The following is a 16,326-nucleotide window of genomic DNA, read 5'->3' as shown; positions in this document are numbered from 1 at the left end:
TCTGTATCATTCATAGACTATAAACAACGTGGTATAGTTATAATTGGGAGCGATGTGGAAGCACTCACTCTTCTCTGCCTTTCTAGGGTGGGACACTCACTCAGTATGAAGGCAAACTGAGACTGGTGGAAATTGCTCAAGTGCCAAAAGCGCATGTTGATGAGTTCAAATCTGTATCAAAATTCAAAATATTTAACACAAACAACCTATGGATCTCTCTTGCTGCAGTTAAAAGACTGCAGGAGCAGAATGCTATTGACATGGAAATCATTGTAAATCCAAAGGTAAGCCAAAGTCACAGCCCACTGGGCTCCCTGGTTCCACTTATAGCACACCACACACAGACTCACTGTCCACTGCCTCTGGCCCATCTAGTCCATGGGTCACTCCTTTTGGCCTAGTTAGTTTCTTCCATTCCTGGCCCTCTCTTTCAGAGTTGACACCCATCCCTTAGTTTGCCAAGCAATCCATGGTGTCCTTACTCGACCCTGGGCTGTGGTAGCGGCAAGAACACTGGGGCCCAAAGTAGAGGATCTACCTCAATCTTGATGCTCTGGTACTTAGAGGCCTCTTGGCCAGAGGCCAAGGTTTTCTGAACCTTCAGCTCTTTATTGTAAAATGGAAATATTACTGAACGAGAGAGTTATGATGCTGAAAAAGATCACATATGTATAAGCACCTACCAGTGCTTCAGAGATATCAGCTCTCAAAATTCTGTTTCCTTCAGTGGATCTCTGAAACCACTCCCCAAATAACTAGCACATATAGAACCAAGTTACTAAAACCTGTTTCTCTCTCCTGCTCCCTTTCTTACAGACTTTGGATGGAGGCCTGAATGTCATTCAGTTAGAAACTGCAGTAGGGGCTGCCATTAAAAGTTTTGAGAACTCTCTAGGTATTAATGTTCCTAGAAGCCGTTTTCTGCCTGTTAAAACCACATCAGATCTCTTGCTTGTGATGTCAAACCTCTATAGCCTTAATGCAGGATCTTTGACAATGAGTGAAAAGCGGGAATTTCCTACAGTGCCCTTGGTTAAATTAGGCAGTTCTTTTACAAAGGTATGTAATTATAAATATGATATACATGTGAATTTGTATTTTGTAATGTGTAATTAGATAGGATACACACGTCAATTGGAGTCTGATTACAGTCTTTGCTGCTAATCTGTTATATTCCTCCAACTCTGATGTCTTTTAAAGGGAATCAACCATAGAAGATGAAGATGTAACTCATTTTTTAACTGCTTGCTATATAGAGCAGTAAAGAATGTTTACATTTTAAGATATTATATCTTATGTCTCGTCTAAGACCATTACTGCTTTCATCAGTGAGAGAATGTTAATTCTGGTTTAACAAAATTTATTGAGCCTCTGCCATGTGCAAGGCAGTATTCTAGGTATTTAGCAGTAAATAAAACAGACTAAAATCTTAGCCTTCCTGGATATTCTAGTGGGGTAAGAAGCAAGTAAGTCAAAGGTATAATATGCCAAGAAATGGTAAATGTTAAATAAAGGAGTAGGGAATGTGTGGATGTGGTGGTGGTGGTGACATTTCACATTGGGTGGCCTGAGAAGCTTGTACCATGCAGGTATCTGGGGCAAAAAGCATTCTAGGCAGGAGGAATGTGGTAAGTGGAATCCAAAAAAATCTAATCACATAAAATGCTGTGAGGTTAATGAAGTGACAGGGTTAGCCTTTGTGTGGCCTGTGCCATCCAAGTCTATTCTAGTCCTGCTTGTGGTTTAGTGTCACCTGGTTCGGATGTGTGCACTGCCCTTACACATTCATGGGCTGTGATTCTGGGTCCTGTGGCCAGGTTGGGATTTCCAGGACAGCATCATGCTTTTAGAGTCTCCCTGTCTTTGGTGCCTCCCTAATCTGCTCAGGCTGGGAATATCATGGTGCTACATGGACCCACCATCTTCCCAGATCCTGAGATGGAATTACTAACCATTTTCCACCTAACCTCATCTTCCCTTCCTTCCCTCCCACTCTTCCTAGCCTCTTCCATACCCTGCAAGAAGTAAGAACTTTAGGCTATCTCAGTTTGCAAACAGGGGTTGAGAGGGCAATGGCTAGTTGCTCTGAGGAAGAACATGTTTTAGGGTTCCTAGAGCACAGTAACGGAGAAGGCAATGGCACCCCACTCCAGTACTCTTGCCTGGAAAATCCCATGGATGGAGGAGCCTGGTGGGCTGCAGTCCATGGGGTCGCAAAGAGTTGGAAACAACTGAGCAACTTCACTTTCACTTTTCACTTTCATGCACTGTAGAAGGAAATGGCAACCCACTCCAGCATTCTTGCCTGGAGAATCCCAGGGACGGCGGAGCCTGGTGGGCTGCCGTCTATGGGGTCGCACAGAGTCGGACACGACTGAAACGACTTAGCAGCAGCAGCAGAGCACAGTGAGCAAGTGAGCGATGGCGGTGGGAGATGGTTGGTCAGATGTGTAACCAGATTGTGTAGAACCTTGTCATTGAGTATTGGGAGTGTGGCTTTTTTCTTCTTGGGGGTGAGAAGCCATTGGAGAATGTCAACTGAGGGGTGAAGTGACCAATCTGGTGAGCAAGGGTAGAATCAGGGAGACCAGGGAATAGGCTGTTGCTGGAATTCTGGCTGGGAGCAGGGTGGCTGCAGGGGAAATAATGAAAAACATTAACAATATGAAATATTTTGTAAGTTGTACCTACAGGATTTACTTACTAGGTAGGAGGGTAAAAGAGAAGAGTACGGATGGCTCTAAGGTTTTTGGCCTGTGTGACTGGAAATGTGGAGCTGTCTTTTACTGAGGGTGTGGAAGGCTTGGATAGAGCAGGTTTAAGGGGAGCAGAATGGACAGTTCAATTTTGGAGATAGTGTACTTGGACCTTCAAATGGAGAAGCTGAATGTATGAGTCTGGAGCTCAGAGGAAAAATCTACAAACAAGGTAAACTTGAGAGTTGTCAGTTTATAACTGGGTATTTAAAACCATAAGGATCACTGAGGCAGTTAATGGTGGGGTAGGGAGTCAAGAACTGAGCCCTGAGGAACGCCAAGGCTAGAGGATGCAGATGTGGTAGAGGAAGCAGCAAAGGTGACTGCAGAGGTGCAGATGAAGAACTGGGTAGAAAACCATGACTGTGTGTGGCCTGAAAGCCAAATGAAGACAATGTTTCACGAGAGAGGAACTGATCATTTGTAGTCAAGTGCTGTTGCCAACTCAAGTAAGATGAGTGAGAACTCACAATTAGCTGTAACAGTATAGAGGTTTTGGAGCCTGACTGGCATGGATTTAAGAGAGAATAGAAGAGAAATTGAAGATACTGAATGAGAAAACTTATTCAAGAGTTTTGCCTTAAAGAAAAACATAAAAATGAATCTATAGGTAGAAAGGGATATAAGGTTTTAAAGTTCTGTTTTTAAGCTGGGAGAATTTATAGCATGTTCTATACATTGATGGGAATTGATACAATCAAGAGGGAACACTGAAGAGGGAGAAAGGAGCATTGCTTCACAATATCTTTGGGCAGTAACCATAAGAAGGGTTAGTCTTAAGTTGGAATAGAAATGGTCCGACCCTAGAACTAGGAGGGACAGGTAATGGGCTCCAGAGCAAGTGGGTTGTGGTGGTAGAGGCCAGTGTAAATTTTCCTGTTGCTTCTGTGTTTCTCAGCAAAATAGGAAACAAGGCCATACACGACAATTTCTAGTGCCAGTAAATCTAAGGAAGTAAGAGGCAAAGATAGTGACCTTGATAATTTGTGCTGCTGTTCTTCCGGAACTGTATTCCATTTCTTCTTAATCCTACCCATGTCATAAAGCCCAGCTCTAGTCTAGCTTGCTTCAAACGATGATGATCTCTTTTCCAACTAACTCCAGATTATGTGAACCACTCACCTGGCTCTTAGCATAGTGGTTATTTTTTCACTTATTACTATTTTAATGTCTAATCTACTCAGCTGTAGTGTAAACACTTGATTGTGGGGACAAAGTTTACCTCCTGGTCTCTCCATATAAACTCTCACTGCTCACACAGTGAGTCCTGAATAAACAGGGTTCTTCCCATAAAAGGCCTGAGAATGGCCATAAACAGAATGTTTTACAGTTCAAGTACACTACCTTGTTAATTTAATCCCTGTTTTTCTGTTAACCCATTTTTGAAACAATTTTTATGTTTCTATTTTTCTTTCAGGTACAGGATTATCTAAGAAGATTTGAAAGTATACCAGATATGCTTGAACTGGATCACCTCACAGTTTCAGGAGATGTGACATTTGGCAAGAATGTTTCATTAAAGGTGTGTTATGATGAAAATTATAGTTCTTATAGTTTTATAAGACAGGTTTCATTGTCTAGTCCTAAATTTACCTTTATTTTAAGGAATACTTCTTAGTCTGTACCAGATTGCTTATAAGATATGCATTTTCAAAATGAAATAGCTTACTACAATATTTAATATTAACACTGTTGTCCATAGACATACAACATAGTTAAAATATAATCATAATTGTTGTGTATAGGAATTTTGTGGAACATAGCATTCAAATGGAAAGCAAACACTTAAATAATTGAATTGGTACTATTTTATTGAAATATGACAGTCTTTAAAATCAAATCACTGATAAATTAGCATTCACTAAAGATGACTATTTGAAAGTAAAAAAAATAACAACTCCATTTATACTGATTATAATCTATTCCTGTTAAAAAGTAAAATGTCATCAGTATGAAGATGTTCGTTCACATTACTACAGTGCTTGCGTACTTTTAGTATCATTCCAGCCTAGCATAAGAAATAGGAAGGACTATGGGTATGAGTATTCAAATTCAGAACCAAAGATACAACAGTTTTTTCCTAATTAAGTATTTTTTTTAAATTCCATACCTAGATTTCATGTGTTCTTATTAAAGTGACTTAAAGGTCTTGAAAAAACAAAAAGATATATATATATTTATATATAATTATTGCTGATACTGCCTTATCTAAACAATTTTACTTAAGACATGAAATATGAATCATTAAACTGTTCTTTAAAAAAAAAAACCAAACCTGTATGTAGATAAAAACCAAGCACCTTGTAGTTTCTGAAGGTAGATAATGCTGGTGGCCTTGCAAGTAGTTCTTTGAAAGGGCCAGTCATGCTGTGGCACTGGGTCCACTTCCCACTCCTAGATTCCTTGCCTCCTTATCAGAGATGGTACCAGAACTACTGCCAGGGTTGTGACAGGACACATTACAGTTTTCCTTAACAGGTCATTTGTTTTTCACATTTCATATTGTTTATAAATACGCTTACTCCATTGTAAGTGAAGTTGTACATAAACTTGATAACTGTATGAAAATCAACTGCATTTCAGCTTGCCATTGCAATTACTCTTGTGTTTTCTGTCACTTAGGGAACGGTTATCATCATAGCAAATCATGGTGACCGAATTGACATCCCACCTGGAGCAGTATTAGAGAACAAGATTGTATCTGGAAACCTGCGTATCTTGGACCACTGAAATGAAAAATACTGTATACACTTTATACTAATTATGGGCTAAACAGTTTCTTACAATGAAAAGTTCCTCTAAGATTATAAAATAGGCAGGTACTATTCTAATGTTACTGTATCCTGCAGTGTTCATTTTTAAAGTAGAGTTTTCTGCAGTATGCTTTTAGTCTAAGAAAAGCACAGATGGAAGCAATACTTTTCTTTTTTGAAGAAGATCCTGAAAGTTAATTCATCTGAAAGTGCAATATTGTTTAATCTTAAAACTGGGGCAGCTCTGCTGGAAAATCTTTTAACAGAGGCCTCAGTGATGGTCATTTCGAACTGCTTGTGATTTCAAAAATAAAGCTGTTAAGCAATACATGTGTACACTCATTTCAATGCTAACTTTATGAAATGCTGAAGAAAAATTTTGGTTTACTCTTGCCAGTTGAAAGATTTGCTCCTGGAATATTTAAGTACTCACTGGCCAGTTACCTAACAAATCCAGTTTTTGCATTTCTGAGAATTAACCACATCATTATTTCCATAGGAATTAAACTTGAAGGTGTATCTTTCATCTAGTTCTGAAACTGGGATGCCTGCCATGCTTTCCACAGACTCTCCATTTACTGAAACAAAGTGGTATTTCTTTTCCCAGCTGAAGGGGGTGGGGTGGGTAGAGGTAGTGCATTTCTTTCACATCCTTGTTCTCTAGTATAGCAGGGTGAGGGTATAACTTTATAAAAAGTTCCCTTTCCTTGAAGCTGCTTTGTTGTCAACTGAAAATGTTCTTGAATAACCTTCCAAATCCAGGTCTGCTGGTAGTTTGAATTTTGGCTTTTCTCTAAGAATCGATTACATTTTTCAGTTCTTCCATGCTTGTTTTCGAGTAAGCTGCTTATTTTCTTTAAAATTTACTGTATACTATTAAAAAAAGTTGTCTTTTAAAGTCTGATAATTTTTTACAGCTTTATTTTAGACAAACAGTTTAAGAACCAATGACATACCTCTGTAATAAGGATAAAGGAGAGAAAACAGGCTTTCCTTTTAGGAAACCAAAGCACAAAATAAGACTATTTCATTGTACATAATCACCACAAGGTTAGGCACTCTGACAGGGTTAGGCAAGATTCCTGGTGTGAAGTGAGGCACAGGCACTTTCATTTAATTCTAATTTTGAAGGTAGGTATTATAAAAGTCTTTAATTTAAATAATTTACTCATCACCTTATATTTCTGGCCCCAACACAGCAGCCTATATTTTAAAAGTTCTATCTATCCCTGGTCTTTGTTCATATACACACTCAAAGTAACTTACAAACAAGAACCCAAGGGGCGGGGGGGCATACTTCAATGTTATCTAAATGTTAAAATGAGAACTCAAAATTAGGCAGAATATATGAAAATGTATTCTTGCCTCTAAAAATAAAAAGGAAAAAAACACCCCAACCCTTCATAGATACTTTTATAAAAATACAGCTGTTAAACTGCAGGCTTTCATATACCACATCTGATAAGTATTTAAATTAATAGTTGCATAAATAAACACCAAAATCTTACTCTTTAATTATTACTTGTGATCAGCCTTTCAAGTATTTAGACTATTCTGGAAGGCTTTACGCAGTTGACATACAGCAATGATAAAAAGATTAAATTTGCAACACACAAAGCCTGAAACTTAACATTGGTCACTAAAACAAAAACTGAATTCCTAAATCCAAGCAATCAAAAGATGTTTATTTTTTATAGAAAGATCTGTAAAAAAATAATTTTTCAAACAGCTTTACTTTCATAGAGAAAACTTTCTACAGAGGTTGAGTAAGATTTTAATATTTTAAATTGTACCATCATTAAATAAAGTAGGACACCGTATGAATTTCATTGCACTGGAAGAAATGCAAAGCATTTTTTAATATAAAGTATACAGAGCATTCTAGTCAACTACAGCTGTGTTACAGCTATGTGTTCTTTTGGATTTGGTCCAAAGAAACCTGAGTCTGTTTCCAGAGAGAATGAAAAATGTTATAGACACCTGATCAGTTACTCCTCACTGAAGGAAGCACATAAATGGCATTCCTTGTAGATCCCACTGAATCCCAGTTTCCCAACACTGACACTCCTTTTCCCCTTCCCCAATCCTGGTTCACTGTGGGCTCCAGATTCAGTTCTTGAGTCACAGGCGTCCATGTTTCCATCATAAACACACATCCCCTGGTCAGATGAACTACCCAGTTTTCCAGTATGTCATCACCTTTTCTGTTCCCAGATCTCGGCCATATTTAGGTCCAAATCTTTAAGGCCTTTTAAGGCTTGAAGATTTCCAGTGTAAAAAGCTACATCTGCTGTGACCAACCTAAACATTGGAGAGAAAATTATTTTTAATCTCATGCTTTCATTTCAAATAAAGTAGCTGTGCTCACAAAGTAAAAGACCTATCCTAGCTTCTAGACTGACTGTGATTTAAAATTTGGATGCTCTAGGGACCAAATGTCAATATATTTCTCTTGGCAGTATTCCTACTATCATATAGTTAGATCATTTAATGCTGTTTCTTACAACAGTGTTTTCAAAAGATTGGAATCAGTTTCACAAATAAATTTATCTTAAAACAGTATGAAACTGGAAAATAATGGTGTAAACATTTTTTTTTGGATCAGGTGTCACTAGAGTATACGTGTATGTGACTAGTGAACTCAAGGGAAAGAAAGACAAGGTTTCCTGAGTGCCATCTTAAAAAGTTAAATGAAGGCTGGTACTCATGTGCAAGTACTACTGGATACAAAACTCGATACTGCCAATATAACAATACCTGACAAAAAGCCAAGAATTACACTTTTGAGTATTTAGCTGTCACATCAATGCTTATCCTTGAAAAAACGCTCCTGGAAACAAGGCTCAAATAAATATCATAGCTCCACACACAAGACATAGGGACCAGTCTGATGAGACGTATACATTAACAGATGTGGCCCATGGAGAAAAAAAAACAGATCTTGATTTAGTCTTTTATAAAGAAAGAGGAAATGCAGCTTTGATATTTTAAAGAGCATGTAAGGTCTGGATTGCTGGACTACAAGGGGGCAAGGATATTTTTATGTACTAGAGTCTATAGATACCTTTGTACTTATGTACTTAATATTTCAGCTTTTGTCACATGGCAGAATTTAGTTACAACCATATTTTTGTTTGAAACTTCTGGTTCAGAGTGCTTTAAAATTCATAAAAAGAGTAAATTATGTTTTTTCTGATAATAGGATCAGTAAATACACTGAAACTAACAGCAGAGGCTCAGAAAAGAACAAAGTATTTTTAAGGCAAGTTTCCCACATTAAAAATTAAACAAAATTAACATAAATATCCATTTAAAAAGATCAGGTTATGTTTAACAAACACAACTATTTATAGTCTATAGAAGAAAGTACATAGAAAGTATATGCTGTACATCAAAGTTGAGAATTTTTGTTAGCTAAAAGGACAAAAAAGAAAAGCAAATACGTGCAATATATGTAACCAATGAAGGATTAATTTGAAGGCATATGCAAAAATCTAAAATCAGCAAGAAAAAAATAATACCCAGATAAAAAATGGGCAAAGAATATGAAAAGTCACAGATGAGAACACCTGAATGACAAATATGTAAAGACAAACATTAGGAAATGCAAATCAAAACAAAATAACCATTGTATCCGTAAGACTGGCAACAATTAAAAAATGTAACAGCTGGCAAGATGTGGAATAAAAGGGAATGTAAACTTGGTACAGCCACTTTGGAGAGCATTCTGGCAAATCCTAGTGGAGTGAAAATGTACATCTGATTCATTTCTAGATATGCACCCTAAAGAAAAGATCACATCATTAGACATGTATAAGGGAAGATCTTCACTGTGGCATGACTGTAATGGAAAAAAATAATAACCTAAAATCAATCACTAGGTGAAATGGATACATTGATTCATGTGGAAGAATACAATAAAGCAATCAAAAATGGATGATTTTTATATATCAGCATAAATAAATAATAGAAAAAGCAAGCAGCATGTGTACAAAGTATCATGTAAGTAAATTCATAAAGCAGCTCCATATTTTTTCTGAGATAAAGAGAAATAAATGAGAAGAACTTAAAGGATATAGAACAGATTTACTAGAAACACTGCCGAAGGGCTGGGTAAAAGAGAAAAAGACTGGAGATAGGGGCCAAGGGGTACTCAAGCTTTGTTTGGAGTGCCAATTTAAAAAAAATGCTGAACTTTGTTTTCCAGTGAAAATGAAAAATGTTAATACTGATCAATTCAAAGTAACAGGAATACAAGTATTCTCCATATGTCTCTGTATTTTAAAAATGTCTTAAAACAGAGAAAAAAAATCACATTAAAAAGAAAATGTGCAGGGCTGGGGAGAAGGAAGGGAACACTGCTTAATGGGGCTTCTGAGGAGGCACTAGCGGCAAAAAAAAAAACCCACCTGCCAATGCAGGCAACATAAAAGACGCAGGTTCGATCCCTGGGTAGGAAAGATCCCCTAGAGGAGGGCACCAGGCTCCAGTCCATAAGATCACAGAGTGGGACACAAGCAATGCACACTTAATGGGCCTGGGATTTCCTCTTGGGATAGTAAAATGTTTCAGTTCAGTTCAGTTCAGTTCAGTTGCTCAGTCATGTCCAACTCATTGCGACCCCATGGACTGCAGCACGCGAGGCCTCCCTGTCCATTACCAACTCTGGAGTTGACTCAAACTCATGTCCATTGAGTCGGTGATGCCATCAAACCATCTCATCCTCTGTCATCCCCTTCTCCTCCTAACTTCAATCTTTCCCAGCATCAGGGTCTTTTCCAATGAGTCAGCTCTTCGCATCAGGTGGCCAAAGTATTGGAGTTTCAGCTTCAGCATCAGTCCTTCCAATGAACATTCAGGACTGATTTCCTTTACAATGGATTGGTTGGATCTCCTTGCAGTCCAAGGGACACTCAAGAGTCTTCTCCAAAACCACAGTTCAAAAGCATTAATTCTTTGGCACTCAGCTTTCTTTATAGTGCAACTCTCACATCCATACATGACCACTGGAAAAACCATAGCCTTGACTAGACGGACCTTTGTTGGCAAAGTAATGTCTCTACTTTTTAATATGCTGTCTAGGTTGGTCATAACTTTTCTTCCAAGGAGTAAGCGTCTTTTTATTTCATGGCTGCAGTCACCATCTGCAGTGATTTTGGAGCCTAAAAAAATAAAGTCAGCCACTGTTTCCACTGTTTCCCCATCTATTTGCCATGAAGTGATGGGACCGGATGCCGTGATCTTTGTTTCCTGAATGTTGAGCTTTAAGCCAACTTTTTCACTCTCCTCTTTTACTTTCATCAGGAGCCTCTTTAGTTCTTCTTCGCTTTCTGCCATAAGGGTGGTGTCATCTGCCTATCTGAGGTTATTGATATTTCTCCCCGCAATCTTGATTCCAGCGTGTGTTTCTTCCAGCCCAGCGTTTCTCATGATGTACTCTGCATATAAGTTAAATAAGCAGGGTGACAATATACAGCCTTGACGTACTCCTTTTCCTATTTGGAACCAGTCTGTTGTTCCATGTCCGTTCTAACTGTTTCTTCCTGACCTGCACACAGATTTCTCAAGAGGCAGGTTAGGTGGTCTGGTATTCCCATCTCTTTCAGAATTTTCCACAGTTTATTGTGATCCACACAGTCAAAGGCTTTGGCAGAGTCAATAAAGCAGAAATAGATGTTTTCCTGGAACTCTCTTGCTTTTTCAATGATCCAACAGATGTTGGCAATTTGATCTCTGGTTCCTCTGCCTTTTCTAAAACCAGCTTGAACATCTGGAAGTTCACAGTACATGTATTTTTGAAGCCTGGCTTGGAGAATTTTGAGCATTACTTTGCTAGTTGTGTGAGATGAGTACAATTGTGCGGTAGTTTGAGCATTCTTTGGCATTGCCTTTCTTTGGGATTGGAATGAAAACGGACCTTTTCCAGTCCTGTGGCCACTGCTGAGTTTTCCATATTTGCTGGCATATTGAGTGCAGCACTTTCACAGCGTCATCTTTGAGGATTTGAAAGAGCTCAACTGGAATTCCATCACGTCTGCTAGCTTTGTTCATAGTGATGCTTCCTAAGGCCCACTTGACTTCACATTCCAGGATGTCTGGCTCTAGGTGAGTGATCACATCATCATGATTAACTGAGTCATGAAGATCTTTTTTGTACAGTTCTGTGTATTCTTGCCACCTCTTCTTAATATCTTCTGCTTCTGTTAGGTCCATACCATTTCTGTCCTTTATTGAGCCCATCTTTGCATGAAATGTTCCCTTGCTACCTCTAATTTTCTTGAAGAGATCTCTAGTCTTTCCTATTCTATTGTCTTCCTCTATTTCTTTGCACAGATCACTGACAAGGCTTTCTTATCTCTCCTTGCTATTCTTTGGAACTCTGCATTCAAATGGGTATATCTTTCCTTTTCTCCTTTGCTTTTGGTTTCTCTTCTTTCCATAGCTATTTCTAAGGCCTCCTCAGACAGCCATTTTGCTTTTTTGCATTTCTTTTCCATGGGGATGGTCTTGATCCCTGTCTCCTGTACAATGTCACGAACCTCCGTCCATAGTTCATCAGGCACTTTGTCTATCAGATCTAGTCCCTTAAATCTATTTCTCACTTCCACTGTATAATAGTTAGGGATTCGATTTAGGTCATACCTGAATGGTCTCTTTGTTTTCCTTACTTTCTTCAATTTAAGTCTGAATTTGGCAATAGGAGTTCATGATCTGAGCCACAGTCAGCTCCCGGTCTTGTTTTGGCTGACTGTATAGAGCTTCTCCATCTTTGGCTGCAAAGAATATAATCAATCTGATTTCGGTGTTGATCATCTAGTGATATCCATGTGTAGAGTCTTCTCTTGTGTTGTTGGAAGAGGGTGTTTGCTATGACCAGTGCGTTCTCTTGGCAGAACTCTATTAGCCTTTGCCCTGCTTCATTCTGTAAAATGTTTGGAACTAGACAAAGCTGGTGGTTGCACAGAGGTGGTGTTTGTGATGGTACTCAGGGCCACTGAATTTTTAACTGTGAAATGTTTAATTTTATGTTATGTCCCAATTTCAGCTTGAAAAAAGTAAAATTTTAGAGCCATTTCAGGAAAAAAATTTCTGTTTTTGGCTAAAGTCTAGAGGTAAGTTTTCAAGAAATTCTATCCTTCAAGGGATCACTCAAAGACATATTTGACTAACCAAGTATTACTGTCTTTAAAAGTGTGAGACAATGAAGATCTTGAAGGTGCCAATCCCCAAATAGTTATATTAACAAAGAAATAACAGGTGATGAATTAATTTGGATACTTCAGATCTACTGGTCTGAAAACAACCAACTAGCAAGATTCAGTTATGTGAATAAAAGTAGGAATGTATGAGAGGAATGAGACTTTAAAATAGTATTAAGTTTCTTTGAATAGTGTCTGAGAGATATTTGGTATTCATTATACTGTCATTAAACTTTTCTGTGGCTTTGAAATTTTGGGGAAAAAAATAATTCTTTAAAACAGAAGAACCAGGTAATAATCAAAAGAAAATCAGATTTTTGCATAAAACTCTTAAATTCAGCCTGGCAGACAAATTCAGCAGTTTGAAGCTTACAAATTAACTGCATTCTCCAACATCACAGGTTTTAACTGCGTGGGTCCATTTTTTAAAAGTAGTAAATATTAGAGTATTATATGCTCTGCAGTTGGTTCAATCTGTGGATGTGGAATTGTGGATATGGAGAAACCCTGTATGTGGAGGGCCAGGTCCTTAAGTTATTCTCGAATTTTCAATTGCTAGAGGGTCAGCACACTTAACGCCCTTCCCTACCTTGTTCAAGGGTCAAACATACTTCTTTTTTTTTAAGGGCAAAGCCAACTTCTGATTCCAAAATATGGTTTTTACATTTGTCCCTGTAAGTTTGAAATTTAAGCCTGAAATGCCTTCAATGGGGAAGAAAAATATTCCATTCCTAAAAATCCATGAACAGGTAACAGAGTACAGAAATCATACTAAGGTGTAACTTATACGATCAGTGCCTTGCATTTTATATAATCTTTAAATTCATATCCTAACCTACATTGCTCTTAACAAAAATTCTGTGACAGAACTTTTTATCATTCCCAATATAAGAAATATTAAGGCTCAGAGAGATTAAGTGACTTGCTCAGTTACAGAGCTAGTAAGTGGCCAAACTTAACCCAAGTTTTCTGATTCTAAATCTTATGTTTTGTATGTCATACTACTTCACCAATAATACATAAAATTTGTTCAATGGCTTACAAGAAAATATATACACATTATTTTTTGTAACCCTGTGGGGGAATTAAAGAAATTTTATCACTCTCATTTTATACATAAAGCACAGAGTTTAGGTGACTTTCTCAGGGTTATACAGGTACAAAGTAGGACTTTGAGTTCTGTCTGGACAGCTGAAGACTACTGGGTGACCTAAGAAGGTGCTATTAACACACACTGACTCAAAGTAGACATATAAGGTCAGTTAACTAAGTGACCATTTATAAAACACTTTAACATAAACAGACAGATAGATATAGAGATACAGCACCTCCACAGAGGGGAAAAAAAAGGCAAAAGATTGCTGATTTTACAACTGTGGGGCCCTGGCAAGATTACAGTAGTAAAGGACAGCATAATGAATAAAAACTAATCAAACAACTCAATATGGGAGTATGTGGTAAAAATATGTTGAAAACATACCCATTTTGAGGTCCTCCATCATTTATCACATTTAAGTGAGATAACTGTTTTTTCAAGTGGAGTTTGTAACTTGCATTAATTCTTAAAAATAACATCTGGAAAAGAAACAAAACTAAGTTTCTTAAAGCTCTACTGACACAGAAGACATAAGTAATTAATATTATTCGGAGAAAAATTTTTTGCTTTGGCATATACTTTTAAAATGCTCCTCTGAAAGTATGGAATTGCTATTTTAGTATAGTTTTTCTCCTTAGTTGGATAAAAGCTCTTTTTGCCCTTTTCAGCAGTACTTCTTTTAGTGATATGATTTACTACTGCCTTTCTGCCCCTTAAAAGTCTTCTGGAATACGTAAAGGGTTGAACCATACAGGTAAAAGAATAGAGAAAAGATGGAGAATTCTGCAATTAACTAGGAACCTGATAGAGAAAAAAGTCACAATGATAAAGGAAGGCTACTGTTACCCTTCTAAATTACTTGGAAGTATTTTATCACTCCATATGCATATTTTTAATGCAATGGCCCAGTACCTCTTTGGGAAATGCCTGACCTGAAATTATACAAAATTAATCTATGGAAACAATTTTGTGAAATATATTTTCCATGACAAAAATACATAAAGTCATCTATGGAAAAGTTTTAGGGAATCACTGGTACTCAAATGACAATAACGACATAAAATCTATACTTTGTGCCCAGGTTTGAAAAGAGTTCACTTTAAATGAAGATGCAGATAAAAATACACGAAATACCTGTGTATTCAACTCACTGACCTGGCTAAGTCTTGCTCCAGAATTATAACTCAGAGGGCAAATTCAGAAGGTCAGAATGTCAGAGATGGGGGATCTTGCATGTGGAATGAAAAGGATGGTTTGGCTAGGAAGACTGAGAAAGGAAAAAAGAGACCCTAGTGGGTGCTCCATATCTCAAAGCTCCTCCTAAGTCCTCAGTGAGCCCCAAAGATGGTGGATGATATTTATTCATAAAGTTAGTATGATTAATGAAAACCTAGGAAAACATGAGAAGATGGTAATAGCTAGTATAAGATGGAAGTTCAAGGTGGTGTGGGAAAGGAGACCAGCAGAAGCAAAAGCAGGGAAGAGACACTACAAAACCTACACTTTGCTCCCAAATACCAATGCCATGCACTCAACCAATTAGAGACAAACTGAAATAAGAAATTTGTCTGAAGAGCAAAAATTCCAGTGAAAGCTAAGATCATTAGTCATATAACAACTAGGCTTGTATTAATTATAACATTGTGTGTTTGTTAAGTCGCTTCAGTTGTGTCCAACTCTTTGCAACCCCGTGGACTGTAGTCCTCCAGGCTCCTCTGTCTGTGGGATTCTCCAGGCAAGAATACTGGAGTGGGTTGCCATGCCCTCCTCCAGGGCATCTTCCCGACCCTAAATACAACTAGGCTTGAATGAGATCACCTGGTATAAAGGGAACGAACTAAGGTGGATATAGAAGACTGAAAAAAAAGAAGTACTGGAACCTTTAAAGTACTACTAGGAAATGGAATTGAGGGAAGTCAGGGGTAGGAATGTCGTGGAAAAGTGAAGAGAACACTGATGACAGTGTAGGGAAAACAGTAGAGGCAGAGGGTGGATACTTCATAGGTAAGAGATGCTGAAGACTATTGCTATTTTTCCTGATTTGTGCCTACTACACATCATTTATGCTGACCTAACAAACACTAAGGTATACTGATTGAGTTACTTTATATGTCTTCTCATTATTAAGTCCATCAGTAATTCCTTCCCTATCCAATTTGGATTATAATCAGTGTGTATAACTTATTCTACTATTCAATGATAAATACTAACCCTGCTTTTCAAACTAATAATGTAATAAATGATGTTGGTACAATCTGGGACCTCTGATAACCCAATAGAGAAATGAAAATCTGCTTTTTAGGATGGCTGACCACAGAGCAAAGCTACCACTGCTCTAACCTGTCAGGGCAAGGAGTGCTTTGAAATCAGAAATTTCTATCCATGTTCCACAAGTCAGTATAACAACTGGAAAAAAATAATAATGATCATATTGGAACATGAACTAAGCTTACATGTGTCAAAAGTACATAAAACCACTTCAATTCTGCATGCATATTATGTTATATATAATAGTTTTAGGA

The 16,326-nt window shown here is 37.7% G+C and overlaps 2 protein-coding genes across 21 annotated transcripts in view; one reads left to right on the top strand and one right to left on the bottom strand.

The window, feature by feature from the left end:
* Positions 1–5,837, top strand: part of UGP2 (UDP-glucose pyrophosphorylase 2) — a 58,256-nt gene extending 52,419 nt beyond the window's left edge. For all 8 annotated transcript variants that reach the window (XM_081588380.1, XM_081588376.1, XM_081588379.1 and 5 more), the window contains 4 exons: positions 87–284; positions 817–1,059; positions 4,174–4,278; positions 5,379–5,837. In XM_081588380.1, coding sequence (XP_081444506.1) covers positions 87–284; positions 817–1,059; positions 4,174–4,278; positions 5,379–5,486 — 654 coding nt within the window. In that variant the 3' untranslated portion in view covers positions 5,487–5,837. The remainder of the gene's footprint in view (positions 1–86; positions 285–816; positions 1,060–4,173; positions 4,279–5,378) is intronic.
* Positions 5,838–6,413: 576 nt separating this feature from the next.
* Positions 6,414–16,326, bottom strand: part of VPS54 (VPS54 subunit of GARP complex) — a 101,157-nt gene continuing 91,244 nt past the window's right edge. For all 13 annotated transcript variants that reach the window (XM_081588341.1, XM_081588348.1, XM_081588346.1 and 10 more), the window contains 2 exons: positions 14,189–14,283; positions 6,414–7,810 (listed from right to left, as the gene is read on the bottom strand). In XM_081588341.1, the coding sequence (XP_081444467.1) occupies positions 7,705–7,810; positions 14,189–14,283 (201 nt within the window). In that variant the 3' untranslated portion in view covers positions 6,414–7,704. The remainder of the gene's footprint in view (positions 7,811–14,188; positions 14,284–16,326) is intronic.

The sequence above is a fragment of the Giraffa tippelskirchi genome, chromosome 4, assembly GCF_054371585.1.
Source record: "Giraffa tippelskirchi isolate mGirTip1 chromosome 4, T2T-mGirTip1v1.2.pri, whole genome shotgun sequence".
NCBI lineage: Eukaryota > Metazoa > Chordata > Mammalia > Artiodactyla > Giraffidae > Giraffa > Giraffa tippelskirchi.
The sequence above is the reverse complement of the archived record's forward strand: the minus strand, read 5'-3'. Positions and strand labels throughout refer to the sequence as shown.